This window comes from Anopheles merus, chromosome 3R, assembly GCF_017562075.2.
Source record: "Anopheles merus strain MAF chromosome 3R, AmerM5.1, whole genome shotgun sequence".
NCBI classification, from domain to species: Eukaryota; Metazoa; Arthropoda; class Insecta; order Diptera; family Culicidae; genus Anopheles; species Anopheles merus.
Genome location: NC_054084.1, coordinates 7,679,487 through 7,698,846, shown reverse-complemented (window position 1 = coordinate 7,698,846; position 19,360 = coordinate 7,679,487). Strand labels below are relative to the sequence as shown.

Below are 19,360 nucleotides of genomic sequence, written 5' to 3'. Positions count from 1 at the left end.
AAGTAGCAACGATCCCAAAGAGTTATGCTCCAGAACAGTCGATAGGTCAAATGGAACGTTTCCCACCGAGCCGTCGATGTCGCTTCGCTCCAGGATAAACGCTCCCTGCTTTTCCTGAACAAGCACGCAGCAATCCCAGACCCAATTGATGCAAGAGTAACCTTTCTGGACGCTAACCTTTGCAGCACACCATACACGCTGCTGCCACGCAACATCTGGCGCAGAGGTAGCGCGTTTGCAATCACAATAAATCCATCACAAAATAAATAGTAAACAATTTAATACGAAAGTAAACAAAAATGCTGCTCGCACACAGCAGTCGGGCTGCCCGGAGGGTTTCGCACAAGTTCACTTTGCTTCCTCGTTCTCAATCAAACAGATCTTTCTTGCAGGACAGAAGCCCACGGGAACACGGCGAAGACGGGGTAGATAGAGTACCACACCACACCATTCACCGTATTTACCGAATGCTGATGGATTCTGCAGGGGGATAAAATAAGACAGTCTAAGAAAGAATTACTGTCCTGCACAGAACGAGCACACGCGCATTACGGAACGTACCAACGGGAGGTGATTTGATTTACTTCCTTTACGGCAAAAAAAATAAACATCGCAATAATATTGCACACAACGCCCCTTCCCGCGTGCCTGAGCGCAACTGCATCGCACTCACCATACCATAACGCCCGATCTAAGTGGACTTCAAAGTGATCGTAATTGTGCACGGTCTGGGCGAGAGATTATTATCTCCCGGCAACTGCCGACACTGCACAGTTCCGGCTTAAAAAGATGTTACCATCCACTTTGACAACGCACACAAACACACAGACACTGCTGGCACCTGGAGTGCTGGCGCGTTTAATGGACGACCGAATCGGAAGAACATTCCTTCACCATGGGACGATGCAACCCACGAAACCCATCCACCCACATTCGTCGTGAGCTAGACCAAACCCCAAAGCACCAACCCTCTCCCTACCTTTCACGGTAATAAACGACGCCGACAAGGACGTCGACCTTTCCTTTGGGGGTGAACCGAGAAGTTTTAGCCGAGTGAGTAATTTGCGCGAGTAAATCGTCTTTCGCACTTGAAACGTAAATAATCGGACAACTTCCTTCCCGCACGGGGTTATCGTCCTGCGCGATGCTGCCGGCAGTCAGAGAGAGAGAGAGAGAGCTCATGCTGTAAGGAGTCGTTCAGTTTTACATACTTTTGTTCTCGCAAAAGCACCCCACGAGGTGTACACGTTATGGGATTTATGTATTTTTTCGACCACCAATCACTTCCGCGCCGAAGAGTAGCTGCGGGAAGAATGAATAATTTCTCTGCTTTATGTGACTGAGCTTTTGGATGACTGTTTTATTCTCAGTCCGTTTTCTCTTTCTCTCTGCCCCGTGCTTCGGCTGCTCATCACACATTTGCATGAAAATAGTTCTTCTCGGCTTCATTTAGGCACAAAAGAAGACACGGTGGTACACGCTAAATATAAAATTTCCATTTCTATAACCGACGACGACTCCACCCGGCTTGAATTGCCCACTTAACCGATCGATGATCACTTGCTGCGATTTCGATTGGACCATGGCACAAGCACGGTATGGACACAATGAAAGTACTAACCAATTTCATTTAGCACCTCAGTGGCCACTCCTTTCTTCTCTCGTTACCGCGCGAAACAGCGCCACATGCGCACGGGAGGAAAAAGCCTCTGTCTGCTCTCGTCGGCTTCTGTTCACATCCCAATAGCATGCATGTTCACACCTCGGTAAAAGGGTGTGTTTAGGTTGCGTGTGTGCATGCTGCTGCTTCGTCTGACAAACGAGAGAGCCCCGCCGGTCAACCAACCGTACCGGCGAACTGGCCTAAACAATAATCAACTCCGTCTAGACGGTGTGCAAAAGAACGCGGCGCGATGATAAATCACGAAATTAAATAGAAAAATGTAAAAAAACTACCCATTTACACAAGAATTGCAAGGATAGTTTACAGCGCCCGGGCATAGCACCATCATAGCACCCACCGAAAGGGCACACATACACACACTTGCACACATACAAAAGCTCCTTACAACTGCATCGCCTCGAGATAGGGACACTGCAAGCGAGAGCAAAAGGTCAACGACGCCCGAGCGCAGTCCCGCGTCTATCGAAAACGAAAGACTTCAATCGAGAGCACCAGGGCGCGGGCAGTATAAGCGACGAACCCCGGTATTTCATTATTTGTTTTTCATTATATGGACGCTACACGAGTGCAATTGAAACAGCGAAAAAAGAAGAAGAAGTAAAACCCTCATTCGTGGTATTCATCTCAAGCGGGCGCACACACTCTCTCGAGGGTGCAATATAATGAGCTTGCCAGGGAGTGAAATAGCGCAAGCGCTATAAATTGATTATTTTAATTTGAATAAAGTGTAGGTCATCGCTGAGTAGTACTACTGGCGGGCTAAATTACTTACCGGCGCTGGACAGGGCGGACGTGCTCGTCGCATGGCTAGCCACGGACACGTCGCTCATCGAGCCGAGCCATTTGAGCGTTTCCGTCGAGGAACTGTTACTTTCGGCCGAGCTGTGATTGTCGCCGATGCTGCTGCTCGTCGAGGACGTCAGCTGCTGCAGGTCCTGCTGGGACCAGTTGTGTGTCGAACGGGACAGTAACAGCTCACTATCCTGTCGCAGTCTGCAATAGAAGGAAACATAAACAATATTTAAAAAAACAATTTAAAAACTAATCAGCACAGTGATAATGTTCCTGTCTTGCTGCTCACCAGTGAAGCAAAGGATATGTATACGTTGGCAAATGGGTTGCTGTTTGGTGTAATAAATAGTTGTATCGAAGCACTGTTACACATTTAACTCCCCCCCTCCATCGATACACACCCTAGCACCCCGGTACACCGTTGTGCTTCACATTATTGATGGGCCTTTTGAGCTGGTGTGGCAAATTTCGAAACGGTTGTCACCTTTTCCAACACAAAAATGGCACGATGAGGGGGATATGAACCGATAGTTAACAAAGGGTAGTAGTAGTGGTGGTGGTGGTTGCTTGTCCCTAGCAACCCTTCAACAATCGGACATCGGGGCCCCCTTATGGCGTGTCCGGGAGTTGGGAAGAAATATATCTCGTTCGGTGGCAAATGGCGGCAGAATAATAAACCATTCCATCGTGATCTCGCGATACGGTTTGGTCGGCCGTTCGGGTTTTGTTGTGCAGCAAGCGTAGCGGCGGTGGGCGTGAGTGGAGGAGAAGCATGATAAACTTTGAGTAATGGTCGACGGAAGATTATTTATATTTTAGTGTGTTGTTGCAACGGTGGCATGTTGTTTGGTTGTTAAATGTAAGGCGGCGGCCACGGCGGCAGCCGTAAGTGGCTTGGAACTTATTTTCGATCATGAATTGACCATTGTTAAGCAATTGTGTTGCATTCAAAAATAGGAGTGCAGAAGTGCGCAAGAAGCAGCATGTTGCGTTTTCGCTATTCACACAGCAAAGCACACAGAAGACGAAGAAGAAGCTGAAAACCACATGAAACATCTTCGCAAATAAAGGCATTTGCTGTTTGCTTTTATGTTCAAGTTTGGGAGGCAAAGTGTTAAACAAAAGTATGTTGGTGTGCATTATTTATTTCTTCGTTGTAAGACAGCTCCCCTTTACAATTCCACCATCGAAGAGGTGATTTATATGTGTGAAGTATCATATGTGAATAATGGCGAAGCAAAATAAATGCGCTTCGTTCTTCGTTGCTATCTATGCAGCGATGCAATTAATAAGGCAAATTCATTCAATATCTATTGTGGCCTTAAATGGTAAAATATTGCCTTTTATTATGAAAAGTGATTTCGATTTGCGAGTGATAAGATGGCTGGCATAGGATAAGCTGAACAAGGATTTAACAAAAAAACAGAACACGTGTTACGAGATGAATCATGCTTCACATCCCAAATTCCTCATGTAACAGATTCATGTTGCCAAAACGCGACCAACAACACCGCAGACAGCCGAAACATTAAATTGCTCTCAATGGATGCATGCTTACAAAGGGGATGTCTCTCGGGGAGGGCTAATAAAAAAGGCACTCGATCACAACCTCACGACCTTTGTGAAGCGTACGGGAACGGAAACGGATACAATGTTACGCATGCTTTCATGAAAAATTATGCCCATTTCCGAATGGTGCGTTGATCTCACGCAACAGAATTCGTGCCAAATCGATCGGATATGAAAACAAAAACGATGACGCCGGCAAACGGTGTCATACACTTAAGGTGAAATTATTTATGACTACCGGAGAGATTGATCAGATGATGTTAGACTGATGTGTTTCATGCTAGAAAAGAGCGCACCATTAACACCTTGAGTTCGGTCTCTTATCACGTAACGCGCATGTGTTGGAGTGAAAGTGATTTTAAATCAATCCACATTAATTGAATTCAGTGCAATTAGAAAAATCCAATTCAATTTTTCATGAACAATTATGCAATATTCAGGGCATATCTGAAAAGAATCTTATTTCATATTTCAGATGGTGTATTGCGATAAAGAAAACAACAAATAAATAATTCAAATCAAATCTGATTAAGCTTCTGTCGTTACATCTTCAATAGACTCACAGTGGTAAAAGTACAGAATTACAAGGGCTTCTCCTTCAAACACCCCGCTGGAAGTAGCAGGGGAAAGGCAAAAGAACCACCACCCATACACACAAACACGCAGATTTTGCCAACCCGTCAAAACTCACCCCCCCCCCCCCCCCCATTGTTACGCGTGATGTAATAGAATGTAGTGCGCGTTGTGTCTTCTGCCGGCAGCGAGCAACGGGTTTCCTTCACCTCTAACCCCGTGTCAAAACCTATCCCACACATACACACACAAGCGTAGCAAGCAATTTGTGCACACGCCGCACAGTTCCCGAAGCGGAAGGTTTGTTTTAGTTTGTTCCCTTCTGCTGCTGTAATAGAGTAAAATTATGCACGACCAAGTGAATGGTGAAGGAGCATCCTTCTCCTCGAGCCTAAAGGGTAGGAGAGGCTAGATCAACCGACGGCCACGATGCATCCACGGGGTGTGTTTGTGGGTTGTAGGGTCTGTTTTCCGCCACCCAGCCAAAGGAAGTTACGCAAATTGTGCCGCAAGCCGCAGTCTACCCACCCCGTGGCACCATCACGCGAGCGACCGCGGATGCCCTAAAATGCGCACTACCCTCCTGTCTTACTTAGAGAATATGTTTTGTGTCTATGTGCTGCTGTAAAAACCAGTCACACACTAAAGTGGATGTAACGGTAACGACGAGTTGCAGACGGCTGCATCGTAGGCAGGGAGGCTGGCTGCAGTGTTTGAGCAGGAAGTGGCGCATTATCACATTGTCGTCACGACGCACGGATGATCGATTGGGAATGGATTGTATTTGGATGGTTTTCACACGCCATTACACCATTAGACGCGCGAAACGAGGTCAGCAAGATCTTACGCGCGGGTTCGATGGTCGCTGTAATGGTGCTTGCTTAAGCTAAACGATTCATGTACTTTTTTGTAATCCTTCAGTTCAATGTTTACCTCGCTTACACCGAAATGTATTGGTAGTATGTATGAAAAAAGCGTCTCATTATTCCAAGGACTTTCATCAGTAACCCAATTCGAACCAGGATGTACACGACATCCCCGTTTAAACGATCGCTTATTCCCAGATCCGGAACGGCATGTCAGATAGGATCCTCTCCCCGGCGTGTTTTAAAACACGCTTTCTGACACCCGGGGTGTACTTTAATTTCATTTCCACACAATTTTAGCGTTCGATTCGATGCAGGGAAGAGCTTTGCGTTGGATTTGCGGCAATTCCGTCCGCGTACATGTTGTTTTGCCTTTGCGCGCTATCTCCAGAGATTCAATTTCACTTCGCACAGTTCACACGCATGTTCCGATTCGACGACTGTCTTCTTTGTTAATCAACACGGCACACCGCGGCGCTGTATTTCCGCCCTACGCCATTTCCCACCCCGAAAGCTGCACAAAGAAGCTTCTACAAAAAGGTTGGTTTAAATTTCGATGTTTATCCCACAAGGACAGCACTGATGCTGCATCGCTCCCTCGGCAAAAAAGTGTTTATGCTGCGAGAAACGATTTATATTTTAATCCATCCTGTCTCATTCATTGATCGGCATCACTGGGGCGGCGGTGGGTGCCCGTATTTTTGCGATCGTTTACCTTCACACCACCAGCACCTTTCAAGTACGATGTGAAGTGACGAAGGAACGCGAAACGGACTTACCGGTATTTTATTACCGAGGTCATGAACTTCTCACTTTCCACTCGTTTTTTTATGTTTTGTGCTGTGTATAGTACGGCTGTTATTATTATCATTCAAATTGCAAATTGTGCGATGTTGCGATGTTTTATTGTTCACATGCACACACACACACACGATCTCACACGCATCCCACACCACACCCCGAACGGGCCGGAGCCTGGGAGAGTTCGAGCGCGTACGAAATCCGACACCTACGCCCTTTTTTTCTCGCTCCCCAGGTTCACTCGCGCCACCACTGCTGAGTAGCATAAGCAAAATATTGTGGCTCCTTATGCTTGCTGGAGTGACGTCGTACACTGCCTCGCTTGCAACGCTGCGAGCACAATCAAAGCGCTATGATGAAGATGATTATTTTTATTACCATCTGCCCCTTCCAAACCGGACACGCGCGCACTTAGATCCGTGTGTCTCGGGGGAAACCACACTAGATCAATCCCAAACAAAAGCGTACCGCAAGCAAAATAGTAGCGAAGAGAAAGAAAAATCTGCGTACATTTATGACATGGAAAAATTACGGGCGTACGCACACACCGGGCATGTACACAAATGGCTTGAGTGCGCCGGCTCATCTTCAGTACGTACTCTGGTGTAGAGCTTTTCACTTTCGTGCGCACTGATTGTGCAGCGTTTGATGGTGGGGGATATTTGCAACATGCGATCAATAAGCATTGGATGCTATTTTTCACCTCAACAGGGCTGAGCATTGAATGTAGTAATCAATGGAAAAATTGCCTTAAATACCACGAATGAAGGGGGTTTGAGTAGCTGAAGTTGTATTATTGCGGGTGGTGGAAGTTAAACGTTAATGCTTAAACGTTATCAGTCTTGAACACTTCAACCATTGGAAGGTCAGAGGTGCTCTTAATTTGCATTTATTTTAATTCTTTAAGGTACATTTCAACTTGTAATTGATTCCTACCGATTGTTTAACAGCACGCAGCATAAATAATTCCCTCCAATGTATGCTTAACCTAAAAACCCTTTACCTTTACACGTGACGGAAAACACAACCTCTTCCCAAAACAAGAAGAAATGGAAAGAAACATCGATTCCGAGCATTCCGACCTAGAAAACGGAAACGCCACGGGGAAACACACCGGCCAAAGAATGCCTGCCACGGATCGGCCGGCCTCCCCGCTCCCCATCCCAACCGAGCCATCAGTTGCAGCAGGTTGCAGGCAGCATACCACTTTCCCTTCGCATACCAATTGGCCAATGTTCGCGCAGCACTCATCTCTGACACATCTGTGCCATTTCGCGATGGAAATGAGGAAAAATGGAAGTGTATACACACCGCACCGTGTGCGGATCGTGCATCGGCCGCCGCATGCCGCAAGTGCCGCAGCGAATGGAGATGAACGATCGTGTAACGATCGTAATCGGTCGAGCCCGCGCGCCACAGTTCCACGTTCCCCTTTTGCTGGATGCACTTTTGCGCTGTTGAGCAGCCTGCACCATTGCTTCTTCGCTGTTCCCTAACCTAAATTGCTCGCCTGTGCTTCACTGCGCGGGAAAACCACCGAAAAATAAACCGTGAAAATGTGTGCTCCCTTCATCGCCCTTCCGCTTCGGGCCGGGGAGTCAGGCAGGGTTTTATTATTGTGTAAAGCGTAAAGCCTTTTCCGACTGACCACCATTGGCTGTGCTGTGCGCGCGTTTGCCCTTTCCATTTCATCGGTCGTGCGAACGTGCTAGAGCTTGGGCAGCACCACGGACGACGACCACACGTGAAGATGGGGCTGAAGATTTGAAATCACGCCGAAGCAATAAGCAAAACCACCGCCGTCACGGCTCCCGTGCTCCCGAAGTTCGTTTGGTTGTAAAAAAAGGGCCACGGACGTAAATGTCTTGCCTGGTTGTACACTGTAGGTAAGCGATAGACGTGACCCAGTTCAGCGTGCTGGGAAGTTCGGGCTCTAAGCCGAGTAGGGCGACTAAGAACAATGCACTGCTTAGCACATCGAGCCCAAAACTCTCAAGCCGAGTTAGATACACCTTTCCAAGTTACTCATCCTGGGTGGAATTTTACAGAACACGGGCTGCTGTGAGCCGTCACACTTTGGCCCAGGTTTGATTGCTCAACCAGCACGGAGCGCTTCACTTTCACGTGCGCGGCTACTTGACAAGGGACGATTTATGGAGCTACCAGAGCTAGAATCGTTAAATTGAACTCGCCGTGCGGCTGCTGCCTACGTCAAGCGCGTATCGGTCCCGGAGATTTTATTTGCATCAACTTCAAACTCTGCTGAAGAAGGCACCGACAAAGCACCATCCAAGTGGAACGGTATATGAGCGGATTTAATCGCATTATCTAGCTTTTGTAAGAGCTATACCGATTCAGACGGCTTTACGTGTCCGTGTCTCGCATGCAGCATCGATCTAGCAGCAACGGCGTATCTTTTTAATCTGCTTGAAAAACTTCGACCTACGTACTTCGAACTCTTCAACAAGCGACATCTAGTGAGGACGTTTTGAATGTAGAAATATGAATTTTATAACCCCATCCACTGCGATGTACTAGAGCTTGTTTATTTTGGTTTCATACTTCAATGTCCAAGCGAGTAGTAGTTACGTAGCATTGTCACAAGAAAGCGCACCGTTTACTTGTAACACCACCCTTTTAATCCCTCAATTTGTGCGCTCGTACACTGAAAGATGGAAACGTCCCAAAAAAACCCTTCTTTGCACTCTTCAGTTTGTTATGATTTTTGAAGAGCCTTACGACCCCGTAAGACCCTGCCCCAAATCATGGCGACCATCGCGCGTTTATGTAAGCCACTATTAGTAGCGTGCGCCACATTAGAAGACGCCCTCCGGGGGTGGTGGTGTATTTAGTGTATACAGGGCCGTTGAAAGGTATTCAGATGACAGTCACCGGCGTTCACAAAGGCACATCGACTCATGCGGCGATGCGCTCTAATGATGACAGCAGCTGGTGACAGACGGTGGCGCAACTGGTGGATTTTTCGGAGCACGGGTCCCTGTGTGTGTGTTCCAGAGCCATCAACAAAACACTCCGGGAGATCGCGGTCGGATGATTGATTAGAACAGATACGACAAATGCACTGTGGATAAGATTGTTATGACTGTGAACTAAATGGATTATCAAAATGGTGACAGAGACGGGTGTCTGAAGCTTCTGTTGCGCCAAAAGTGACAGACACCGTCGTCGAATTTCAACGTCAAAGTTGGAGGTGGTAGCATGGCCATCGCTACATGGGAGAGAGGCATTGCTTGCAGAATAATTTTGCATTCGCTCGTGTCCCTCCTAAAGCACAAGGTACACACAAAAGCACTAAATTACGCATTCAAAGCCTCATTAGACGGTCGTGGAGTGATGTGATACAGTGGATGACCCTGATTAAAATTAGAGAGCAATCTGATCTCGGGCCCGTGGAGCTATTCAAACTAGATGCTCCAGTGCTGTTAATTAGAAAGTGCATTAAAACGGGAATGAAAAGCAAACTCTGTTCATTTACTTCTCAAAGGTCCATCTCCTCAGCCCAACCCCGCGATGCTGATAGACAACAAGGCCAAGAACTGCTGTCAGCTAAGCCGATATTTATGTACACACCTGGCAGATAAACGTACAAATAAAGAATCCAATCAACCGAACGACCACCATCTCTGCTGCAGTCCTTCTCTTCTTGGCTCAGCATCCTCGTTTCCCCAGACGAGAAAACAACCACGCCGGACAGCCCCCGGACACTGGTTGGATGCACTTTTTCAAGGTCCTCTCGCCGCTAACCTGCTCGATTACTTGATCAGTGGCGCGAGAACAATTGAGCTGCGTTGTCCGCGAATTGATACGCCCGCCCCGATCCGATGGACGGGGAGAGTTTTGCAGACACGAGCGATACAAACGAAGTCATTCATCTCATTGGCACTTGCCATGTTTACACTTCGGTAAGCAAATCGACCATCACCGCAACGGCACCCAGAAGCCCATTATTAACCCGGGCTAGGGACGCTGGAGGCTGTACCCGTGTGTCTTCCTCCCTCCGCTGTCCAGTATCGTTTAAGTGCTCTATTAATTAGGTTTACCGAGTCGATCCGGTGTTGTTCACTGTCCCCCTGGGAGAGAAGTTATAGCCAGGTCCAATCAGAAAACATCACCGCAGATGTCCAGGGCAAGATAGTAGGAAAGCAATTTTTATTCTTGAAGTTTCAATTGTTTCATTAAAGCAAGCGGGGATCAATAAAAAAGGCGTCTTTACGCTACGCTCACGAGTCAGGACCTCGTGTCAGGGAAGACCCACGCTTCCCTGCCGGTTGCAAACAGTCCCGTGGAAACACAAACCGCCCGTCAACTCGCAACAAAGTTGCAATCGTGAAAAGATTCGTAAACATGGAGCGCGCACACGTTGCGGTCTGCGGTTCTTGAGCGATCACGATGTCTACAAGGCTGCGTAGGAGACTACTGCTGCACTGATTTGTGTCTTGCTGCTTCTTCTCCTCTCCTGTCTGTGTACGAAATACCAACAATATCGGAGTGACAACAATGTTGCTTGTGATCTGGTCTCTGGTTGCTCCTTGGTTGGATAGTAGCAGGTTCGTTTCTCCCCTTCAGGCATAGTAACGCAGAGCCACGATGACCACGACGACTGCGGTGTCTGTCCACGATAAAGTCGCAATCTGCGTAAATTACGATCGCTAATGATCGCACGGTCGCGCATTGCAAACCAAGTTTCCAGCACGAACCGCGATGGAACGATCGTGGGGGGGCGCTGCCTGCCATCGGAGAGTGCGCGTCGTCCGTGCTGTGGAAATCAATCCCAATTGCCGAGATTTCTGTCTAGAGCGTGTCGTAGTGCTGCGGATCGGCCTCGAGGGATCGCGCAAAACCGTCCGGCACCAGCACATGCAAGGTCCTGAAAGATGGCTACAAAAGAGGAGCCCGCGATGATGGCTTCCGCATTACGAGCTGACCCCGGGATGTTGGGGACGAGTAGAAAGTGAGCTGGGTACGTCGTTTTGTTGGGCAAGACGATCTTGCCACTGCGCAAAACTAATGATGTTTTTGCTGCACCGAGCACCGAACGACCCGCTGTACTTAAATGCAGCACGGGAAAGTACACTTTTAAGGTACCGATGCCACACCGAAAAAAAGGTCATCGAGAGTGAGAAATATTGAACATTTCTCGGTTTGCCGGCTGGCCGCGCTGCGGTGTACGCAAAAATAGGATGCCGGACGACTCTCGCCCGTTATTCGCACACACCCCAGGGCGGTTATGAAAGCTGTGGCGCGGTTTGGACGTGAGAGTCTAGCCGGGGCAAAGCGATTCCTCATTTCCACCTCTGCCTAATTAGTTCGTCTGGTACGTTGGTCACGAAATAGAACTTTTCCCAGCGGATCGAGCCGTAACGACTCGCAAGCCGTCGGCCGGCTTCGTTCAGTTGTCGCTGTCTCATCAACAACGGCATCAATCGATCGATCGACATCGCGATTCAAGTGTACAGTGGGGGAAACATCGGACTACGGACAGGCTCAAATGAATGAGGTACCGTTGTTGGCGCTGACAACACAGACGTAGATTTGTAGCTTTATTTAGGTTCTCTTGCAGCCACATAGACACACTATTGAACTGAAGGGAGAGTGATCCGAAGAGCGGAACGGCACGGACAGCCTGCGCTGGCCTTTCTCTGCTCACGATTCTTGACGATTTGCGTCAAAACTTCCGCCAATTTCTGCGATCGCTTCGGGCCGTGCGAAATGATCTATCGGTTGGAGCTTGTTACTGAAGTTGTGTTGTATCGGTGGAAGTAGCTCAAGAATGTTATACTTAACTAGAAAGTTTATTGTTTCTTTTCTCGAAGTATCAGATTTGGTTCTAAATTGAAAAACTGTCATTCTTTGAAACGCCCTTTCTTTTTACAATATTTTGTTCCAAGGAAACAACCCAATAAGTGAACCAACACCAAGAGCTCGATAGGGGAAACGGTAATTGCTGCACCAGTAGTGGGCCCATTGCTTCTATTCCCTAAGGCGTTGACAAAATTAGGTCACCAGTGTGTTGGAGGACTATCACGAGCTCGTGAACTCCACCAATACCACCCCGACCAAGACAGGAAGGTAGACCACGTAATTGACCGGGTCATCCATGGGCTTACGTTCACATTTCCACTTCACTTCGTTGGCGTTTTCGCATCGTAACTCCAGCAGCTACTGGCCCGCCGGTACATTCTACACCGAGATGGAAATTCCTCGCCGGCGATCTTGCGGACGGATGGACGGATGATATAATCAAGCTCAGATTTCTCAGCCTCCGCGAGTCTCGCGGGACCGTCGCGAGAGACCAGTGAGCAGAGTGATTCGATTACGGTATGTCGCGATCCGAGAATGTTCGGAGACGACCTACAATCGATCGAACCGGAGCCATGAGAAACGATACGATTGAATTAAGCTCCGTGTACCAGAGTGTGATGAAATCGTCGGAAGCGTCGGGTCTCTGATGTCATCAAGATGAATGTTTCCAATTACGGGCAGGCTGTAAGTGTTTAATACAATTGGAATGGATCTTTAGGGTCTACTGTTGCGTGTCACATCGTATCATAAGTCACGAGTAATCCTTTCCATTTCACGCACCAGCGTAAGATCTCAATCGCAAAGAATACTACCAGGATCAGATAGGCCCCATCAGGAGAAAGTTGCTAAAAAGTTCACTCTCCCTTCAAACCCGAAACAACACAACCGCATCGGTACGGTTCACTTTCATCCGGATCCCGTAAAGACCTCAATAAATCTGCAGCGCTCGTCGTTTGCCGTTCTGGATGCTTTCGTTTTCAATTCCTAAACCATCCATATCTCGTGGTCCACTTATGCTAACGAACCACACCAACCGGCACCTCTCCCCTTCTCTCACTGCCTTACGTCTCCCATATGCGACCATCGTGACGGACATCGACACAATCGACTTCTTTGTATAAAGCGCGCACAGACGGGCAACCCCGTTTCATACGGACATCATACGGAGCCCACGACGGTTGGCGACCTGGACCAACACAGCACACCCCGTGGGCTTTTCGTGGGCTGCAGGCTCTTTAGCAGGTCAAATCCGTGGGCTACCGGTGTTTATGGGGACGGGTTTTTAGCTTATTTGCCCCGCTTCTTCCCAAGGGTACGGGCCAGCTTCGGTTCGGTAGCAAGCGCTGTGCCAAACTTCTGCGCTTTTATGGCCCCCGTTCGAGGAGAAATTTTCCATCCATCGAGGATTGAGCAAGTTGGAGTAAAAGCAAAATTCTGTGCAGGCGGATGTTTTACGGCCACATCGTAAAAAAATGGTTTACTATCAATATCTGTCCATCCACTGACCTTCGATTGTAGGCAATGAATGATTTGTCATAAATTCTGCGATCGGTGCGGAAGCTAAACGGCACAGCAGTGACGGAAGCAGCTTAATATATTATAAATATGTCCTAGAGAAAGTATGCTGCTTCTTTGTGTGTTTAAATGCTCGTATAATGCAGACACTAATTTTATAATTCTCTCGTTTTCAACCCAGACACTGCAGACTAAAAAGTGAAATCACTCACTGTTCAAGCAGCTCCCCCCATTCAGACACACACTGTTTGACACAGTGGTTACAAATGATTACACGACGGCTGGTAACCGATGTCAAGCTGAAGCCGATGATGAGCACTCAGGACTGCTTAAGCCCGCGTTGACATCGAATCGCGCGATCCTACGGCGCAAGGCTTTGCCCCTTCCGGGGACGGTTCGACGGCTTTGCTGACAGCAAACCCGAGCGTGTCATCTCGACCCGCTGAGAACCCGCACTAAAATTGTGCAATTATGCCATTGAGTGCATCGCACCGTTAGGTCCAGCAGGGGGAACAACGGTACAACAGCGTCGGGAACAAAAATGTGCATCCGTGTGCTTCACTGACACCGTCCAAATTACAGTGTCGTGGCCATTGTGATCACCGCCAACTTTCAGGTCGTGGCAAACGGCGAAGAAGACGACGACGACAAATCGTCACCAGAAATGCGGCAGATCTGGGGAGGAAAAAACTCCGATTACCGCCACCGATTTCTAGTCGGCGGCGTGATGCACGCTCCTATTTCCACTGCCGTAACGATCGGATTCTATTGCAAGCGTGAAGCATAAACGAAACTGAAAGTCCACGATCGTTCGCGTGGACCAAGAACACAATGCCGCAGCGGAGCCTGCTGAACTGGAGTTCCAATTCAGCTGGTTTCGTGATCACCGAACGACAACCGGCGCGATCTGCATCACATACCGCGCACGGTTTTTTGTTCCGCCCCCGTCTTCGATTCAAATCACGCCACACAGTTCATCTCAGGGGCCACACAAAAAAGGGGATCACTTCCGACTGTCACCGATGCAGCAGCAAAACCAATGTCCTCAGGCTCAAAAAGGGAAATTCGCGTGCATCCATACCCGTGCCTGACAATAGTGCGATATGGAAGATGTGCACATAAGGAAATCGAACAATAGACAGACAAGGCAGGCGCCGTTTTCCTACCCGACGGATGATGGTTCGGAGGCTAACACCGGAAAAACAGATTGGACAAACTGGAGACGAGCGAAACGTTCTGCTTAGCTTTCACTTTTGCACCAAACGGCCCGGACAAAGGATTTAGACCGATTCGATTGATTCGCTGCTGCTCTCTATTTCGTACCGTTCGATGAAGGGATCACTTAAATAAGTGAATAGGAAATGCTGCCCGAAAGTAGTACCCCCCCCGCTTGAAACTGCAATACCCGCTTAACTAAGGGTGCTTGATTTGCTTTCCAATTGCCATTTAGCTGATATGCAAATGCTAGGTCCGGTCAATCAGTGGTTTGTACAACAACAACAAAAACGGAACAGAAAGTGCTCCATAAACCAACAATAGTTGATCAGGCCCTCAAGAATTTCACCCTCTCACTCTCGTTCTGCAGAGCATGTGTTCGGACACACCGATCGGATCTCGTACCAGCTGCGCGGGTGGAAGGCCGAGGCAAGAAAGACGGGATCAAACGTAGATCGTAACGCATCCGGATACGCGATATCGGTAAGGTAGACCTCTCCCCGATTGTTCGGGCTTCTTGTGTACGCCTGTCAGTCTCGTTTGCCGTTGTCGAACCGAAGTCGGGAGATATATGCTCGGGATCATTAATTTGGCTGTCAGTTTCGGTATCGAACGATCGACCAGCGCATTCCCCTACAACCACCTGGAGTGTAGTGAGAGTGGAGTGTCCGATTCTCGGGCAAGCCAACTATCTCTCCTTCCGCTTGGCCAGGGAGAACGGATGCAAAACACGTTGCACACACACCCTCTGTCCAGCAGCAAATTTGCAACCAAAAAGGGAAACGAACGGAACACTTCCTTCAGACCAGTGCCGTGGTGTCCGGCTCGAAGGGACAATCAACCCCTGTGTGAGTACCGCGCTGGAACTCATTAAAAGTGATATTTTAAACAGTCACAGCTTGATGGCAGGAGCCGACGTCGGAGAAAGAGACCGAGTCGAGAGACGGTACATACACACACATACATGTACAGGACTTGAAATCTAGGCCAAACGCAATTTGCCAAATGAAAATGACAGCCACACCACACACACGGAGGAGATGGTGTGCGCCAGAAGCGCAATGCTTGGACGAGCCGAACCGGGCCATTCGAGAATTGAATGATGGTTAGCCACCCATGTGCTGTCGGCCTGTGTCGTGGTTGGAGGCCACCCGGCAAAAGAGTCTTCTTTTGCAAACATGTGCGCGTCGAGTGTGCGCCATTTCAAACGATCGATGCGCGCATTCGGGCCGTTAATTACATTCCCATGTTTTCAATCTCTCAGCCACCCGCCCCTCGTGTCGGTTGGATGGCAGTGATGGCAGCGTCGTCACTACCGCTACTACTACTACTACTACTACTACTACTACTACTACTGAAGGAGTGCTGCTTCCCATGCGATGCAATGACGACGTGTTGGTGGAGCAGTCGGTCGTAGAAAGATTTAATGTACGCAAATGAACGCCCAGTGCTCCGAAGTCTGTGTGCAAGCATGATCGATCGGTACGATGAACAATTAGACGACAGCTGGGAGTCGACCACCAGGGCGGCCACAGAGCTTTGGTAAAAGTCCCATATGCAACCCAGATGGCGTTATAAATGACTCAAGCTCTAGCCGGTCGGCACACCGTGCTTTGTGTGATACCTTTTGTGACAGGTCAGTGTCAGTGGGGAAGCCCGGGTCTTCGTTCGTTGCAACTGAAGGTGAGGTGTCAATAAATCACACATTTTGACGGTAAAGATTTATGTTGGACTGGCAGAAGGGTCAGCAAACGTTGACTTACTCTAATGAACTATTCTTTTTTGCTAAACGAGTTCAAATGCAATCCACCACCCACGGAAGAACCACTGCTTGAACAATATGAGCACAAGATTGGTTTTGGCTTAATTGCGTATGAAACATTGTAGGTGGATTTGAAAAGCACTGACCCTACAACAAAGTCAGTACAAAGAACCTCATTACAAACATGAAAAAAATGCGCGCAATGGCCGAAATATAATAAACATTTCCGTTTCCGATGTACAGCCGCAATTAGACGATACCTACCCCAGCCCAGTACATACTCATTTCATCTTCTCCATTTTGGTGAGAACCGCGCATCCAGTAGCAGTTATTTGGCGTTGGCTTTGGGGGTCTGCGCTATGGCCTCAAGCCGATTCATCTGAGCTTCTAATGAGAATACCGTTCGGTAGTATTCCCTTTCTTTGTAAAGCAATTTTCTTCTCGTGCGTTCAACATTCGAGCAAAAGGGAAAATTGTTCATTACGCTCCGCATTCTACAGTAAGTACATCACAAACTAACAGTGAAACAAGTTCTTCCCTAGACCACCCCACTCGAGGTAAATGGAGAAAATTTACCACATCCGTACCACAACTTCCAAGTGTATTGAAGAAGCTGGAGAAAGTTCTTCTCCCCAAAACAGACTCAATGTTTTGGAAGTAACTGAACAGAGATGAACGTCTTTTTCGATTTGTTTCCTCCCAACTACACCGCACTGCATTTGTTTCAACCATACCACCCACAGCTGTACGTATTTGGCGTAGCTCTCCAGAAAGATCTCCCAAAATGTATCTTCTATCATTCCGCATTTATCGACCACACAAAGCAGCGTAGATCTAAAGATCTGTGGCGATTAAATGGGAAGGAGTTCCCTTCTGAGGAGTGTTTTGCATCGCACGAAGGGTATAAGATCGATTAGCTTTTCTTCGGTGACCTATAGCTGTAAAATTTGCTCCCCAATGAAGTGCCTCGAAAGTATCGTCTCTTCGGTGGTAGACGGGGCCGGCGGGGCACGGCTGTGATGGAAAGCAAATAGACAAACAAAACCTATGGCGAAAAGCAATACGTGCCAAAATGCAAAAGACATCGAGAGCAAACGTTGCTCGAGAGATGCTGCCCGGGCGATAGGTTGAGGTTCATTCAAGTATGAACTCGTGTCGATTGGAGAGGGTCATACCGATGCTTCACAGCCTGATCCGTATCTTATTTCTTAGTTGGGACAAAAGCTTGCCTAAATCACTGACGCCACCGAGCGCAGTCGAGGAAGCGAGCTTGTCTGTGTTTCTATCTGCCTTTCAGTTGATTATTTTAATGTACATTGTGGAGTTTGAGTCCATTCATTGGATTCAACGATAGATTTTTTACATTTTTTACAGTTAAAATCAGAAGTTCACCACTGTTCTCTCAGTTGGTTTTGTAAGCCGTAATCTAAGAAAGATCTCCAAGGTGATATAGAAGCCTACAACAGCAAATTAGAAGCCCATAATCGAACAGAGAGGGACCGTCCCTCCTCTCGATCGATCAATTCAGGGTCCGGTATTCAAGTCCGCTCAGCGGGTAACGCCTCGATTCCGTCAGGGTCAGGTCAGGGGACGGCGTTGCGAGTTAGCTGCCCTCGTTCGGTACAACCAAACCACAGGGCCCCTTAAAAGGGGGTCAGATTTTTATCAAACTTATCCCGAACTTCCAAATACCGCATAGGCAGCCGCCAGGGAAGAAAGAAACCACCCCCCCCAACCTGCCAGCCACGAGTTCTTCAAATGACTCGCAGCTGCCTTGCTCGGGAGGACGACGATTCTTCGTGAGCGAAAGTTTTACTGGGTTACCGTTTCCCGGCGACGTTGAAGTATGGCAAACGAAATGTTTAGACATCTGCATGACACCTTCCGGAAGAGGAAAGTGAAAGGAAGCGGGATCGATCGAACGGATGCTGTTGATCTTGACCCGGAACACGCGCTGTCGCGTTGCATCCCGGGCGTTGTACAGTTGTAGCTCGTTAGAAGGCTGATGCAGGTTGTCAGATAATGTGGAGGAGCGTGATTTGCTTTCGCTTCGGAGGTACGAAATTCTTGGCAAGCTTGTTTGAAGTTGCTCTCTCCTAAGTATTGAATTTGGCTTCCTAGACAGACAAACGTACGGCTAGCAGAAGCTGGCTTCTGAACACTGTAGATCTTAATGGTTTTCCATTGGAAATGATGATCCGTTTGCTCTATTTCATCTCCATTGAAGGTACCAGACAGTTGTTTGACGTCAGTTCATAAGCTTACGTCCTGACTTGCTGCTGAAATCATTCAAACTCGTTTCATTAATCATACCGCTAACGTACGATGCTTTAGTGAATAAGCTAGCACCCCTTTCCTTTAGCCACGTGCAGTCAAAGCGCCCATAAAAAGGCCCAACTCTGCATGAAATTGAAAGCACGTATCTCTATCCGCAGCCGCAGCACAGGCCTTATGCCTTATGCTTTTGAATTTGCTTTAATAAGAACCCAATCAAGAAAGTCTTGCTCCAGCAACTGTGCAGCAGTAGTCGCTCCACAGAGAGGACAGCGATTTCACCCGTAGGCGATTTTTTAATCAAATCCAATTCAAACCGAAATGCAGAAGAGGACTGCCGATTTTGCCGAAAGATAATGCCTCTAAGTAGGTGATCTTGAAAGAGATGATACAGTCTACTGCACGAAAAAAAAAAAGAAAACCATGATACTTAAAACCTATTGCTTATAACGATTCTTAATGGTATAATTATGACTTCATATGGTT

At 47.9% G+C, this 19,360-nt stretch overlaps 1 protein-coding gene across 3 annotated transcripts in view; it reads right to left on the bottom strand.

Annotated features, from left to right (window-relative positions):
• Positions 1 to 19,360, bottom strand: part of LOC121595162 (protein Shroom) — a 178,590-nt gene that overhangs the window by 89,601 nt on the left and 69,629 nt on the right. For all 3 annotated transcript variants that reach the window (XM_041918840.1, XM_041918842.1, XM_041918841.1), the window contains exon 4: positions 2,457 to 2,677. In XM_041918840.1, the coding sequence (XP_041774774.1) occupies positions 2,457 to 2,677 (221 nt within the window). The remainder of the gene's footprint in view (positions 1 to 2,456; positions 2,678 to 19,360) is intronic.